Below are 2,180 nucleotides of genomic sequence, written 5' to 3' on the forward strand. Positions count from 1 at the left end.
GGAGGGGGGGGAGGAAACAAACCACCCAAAGCGCTGATGCTTTCCCCGTATGTCATATTCAAAGCAAAACCCAAATAACTGTACCCTGAGGTACCCATTTTTGATTTAGTTTTTAAGGTAGTGTAGTAATGAACAAAATACAACAGGATTCTAAATTCTATGTTCATCTTATTTGTGGTACACAACAGTGACTTCAGTAATAACAAATCTTGGAATGGGCTTGTAAGAAAAGTAAGTATTAACCATAGAACTCATCTTAAGTCGTAGATCAGGTTTCTTATTGTCATTGAAAAGAAATGAAAGAAACTAAACCACAGCTACTTGAAATGCTGTATAAAGACCTGAAGATGTGAACAAAGGTGCCAGGAAACCCATAAAAGTGTGCCTTATGACAACACACTGTTGCACACAACCTCACGGCAGAGGCTATTTAAAACACTCTCCCCAAAGCAATGTGGAAACTCAAGTTAAAATTACACGAGAATTACTTCCTTCTCCCAAAATTCCATAAATCAAGTTTCCTAGATAGCGACAGTTCCTTTAATGGAACACCTCGAAGTGTGAATTAAATGAGCAATTTCAAGAAATCCTGCATTTAAGGGCAACGTTACTGATACTTAGCCCAGAGACACAAGTTATAATATTGACCCCGTATTAATATGCCACTCTCATTCTTTGCACCAAATGGAAATACTAGCCAGAGAGAATTAACCTCACATCAGTATTAGCTGGCTTCTTAACAAGTTACAAAGTTTCTCCATCAAAATAGGACTTTTCAAGTCACGAGTCATTTTTGACAACCAATTTTGCATGGGGGTGCTTTGTCTGAGACGTTTTTTCCTGTAAGGGGATTAGGAAAAAAAAAACCCAAATCACTCAAATCTTTCAGCAATTTCAAGTCATCAGAAAATTTTATCAATAGTAGGAAAGAATATTGCAGAAGTTTAAGATTAGTTGCTAAACTGTGTGGTGGAAGCACAGTGAAGAAGTACTGCAGACAAACTAGTTTCACCACTTTTTATAGAACCTTAACCTTTGCTTTATCTGAATTGAAGAAGCATGGATTCACCTTCCAAAACACTTTCCGTTAGAACTAAGCAAGAATTAGGTTCAGGCTTTTCTTCAGAAAGACTGACTAAGCAGAGAAGATAATAAATTTCAGGTAAGCTCTTTTCTAAATGGGTACAGCCAGAGGTTAGATCACGTGCTAGGCAAAGATATTGACTCTGGTAGAAGTCATGAGATTTGCTGACAAAGCACTAACAAGTGTTTAAATATAAATTCTGGCTTCAGGCAGTGCTCAATGGGGATTATTGGATCTGCCTGGAACAGTGTGATGTGAGCTGTACTTTCGTACAAGCCAGAGAAATCTTTCGGATTCCTGTTAATAGCTCCTGTTTTGTGGCCTCACAAAGAGTCAGAACGGAACAAAAATGGCCTTTAGTCCCATCTCCAAGCCCTACTTCCCCAGACGACCATCAGCTTTTTTTCATCTTCTTTCTGCCTCTCTCATTCTTTTGGCATTATTTTCATTTCTTCGTCCACCTCTGGTAGTGATTGTAAGTAAAACTTCTTCCGGCAAGTGCTACGCTGAGCACATACAATAGTTATGTAAAACACGTACCTCAAAATGCTTGAAAAGGACTCTTGTGAGTGTGTCTCTGAAGTGTGAAGGGCACAAGACAGATTCTATGATCACAACACGGCGGTCTCTGGGATTCACCAACAGATGTCTAAAAAAGGCAAGATGTGTAAAATAAAACTGTTTAAGCACGTATTATGAGACCTACCTGATTTTCATATTCCATTCTCCTCAAAAATCCTAAAAATTTGCATTTAGATAGCATTTTCTACAGCAGATCCCAAAGTCTTTTCCCAAATTTAAAGAAAACAACACTTTTCTAAAAGCAAGTTAGGAAACTGAGTTACAGAAAACAAGTTATAGAGCTATTCGCCAGCAGGCTGCAGTTCTGAATATCTGTTATACATTTCTCACTCAATATAAAGAAATGCAAAAATAGGCATGGACAATAGCCATTAATGGCTTGTCCAGTGTCATACAGTGTGTCCATAAAAGAGGAAGAATGACGATACAGATGTCCTGATTTCAGTGGAAGAGGATGGAATTGTCCTGATTTCAACTACAAAGTGATGGGGGGGGGGGGGGGGGGGGGAAAAAG

General features: G+C 38.6%; 1 protein-coding gene across 2 annotated transcripts in view; it reads right to left on the reverse strand.

Annotated features, from left to right (window-relative positions):
• The window catches only part of ACTR10 (actin-related protein 10 homolog), a 14,504-nt gene that overhangs the window by 9,297 nt on the left and 3,027 nt on the right, over positions 1-2,180 (reverse strand). For both annotated transcript variants that reach the window (XM_019474799.1, XM_019474798.1), the window contains exon 4: positions 1,625-1,733. In XM_019474799.1, coding sequence (XP_019330344.1) covers positions 1,625-1,733 — 109 coding nt within the window. The remainder of the gene's footprint in view (positions 1-1,624; positions 1,734-2,180) is intronic.

This window comes from Aptenodytes forsteri, unplaced genomic scaffold, assembly GCF_000699145.1.
Source record: "Aptenodytes forsteri isolate BGI_AS27 unplaced genomic scaffold, ASM69914v1 Scaffold76, whole genome shotgun sequence".
NCBI lineage: Eukaryota > Metazoa > Chordata > Aves > Sphenisciformes > Spheniscidae > Aptenodytes > Aptenodytes forsteri.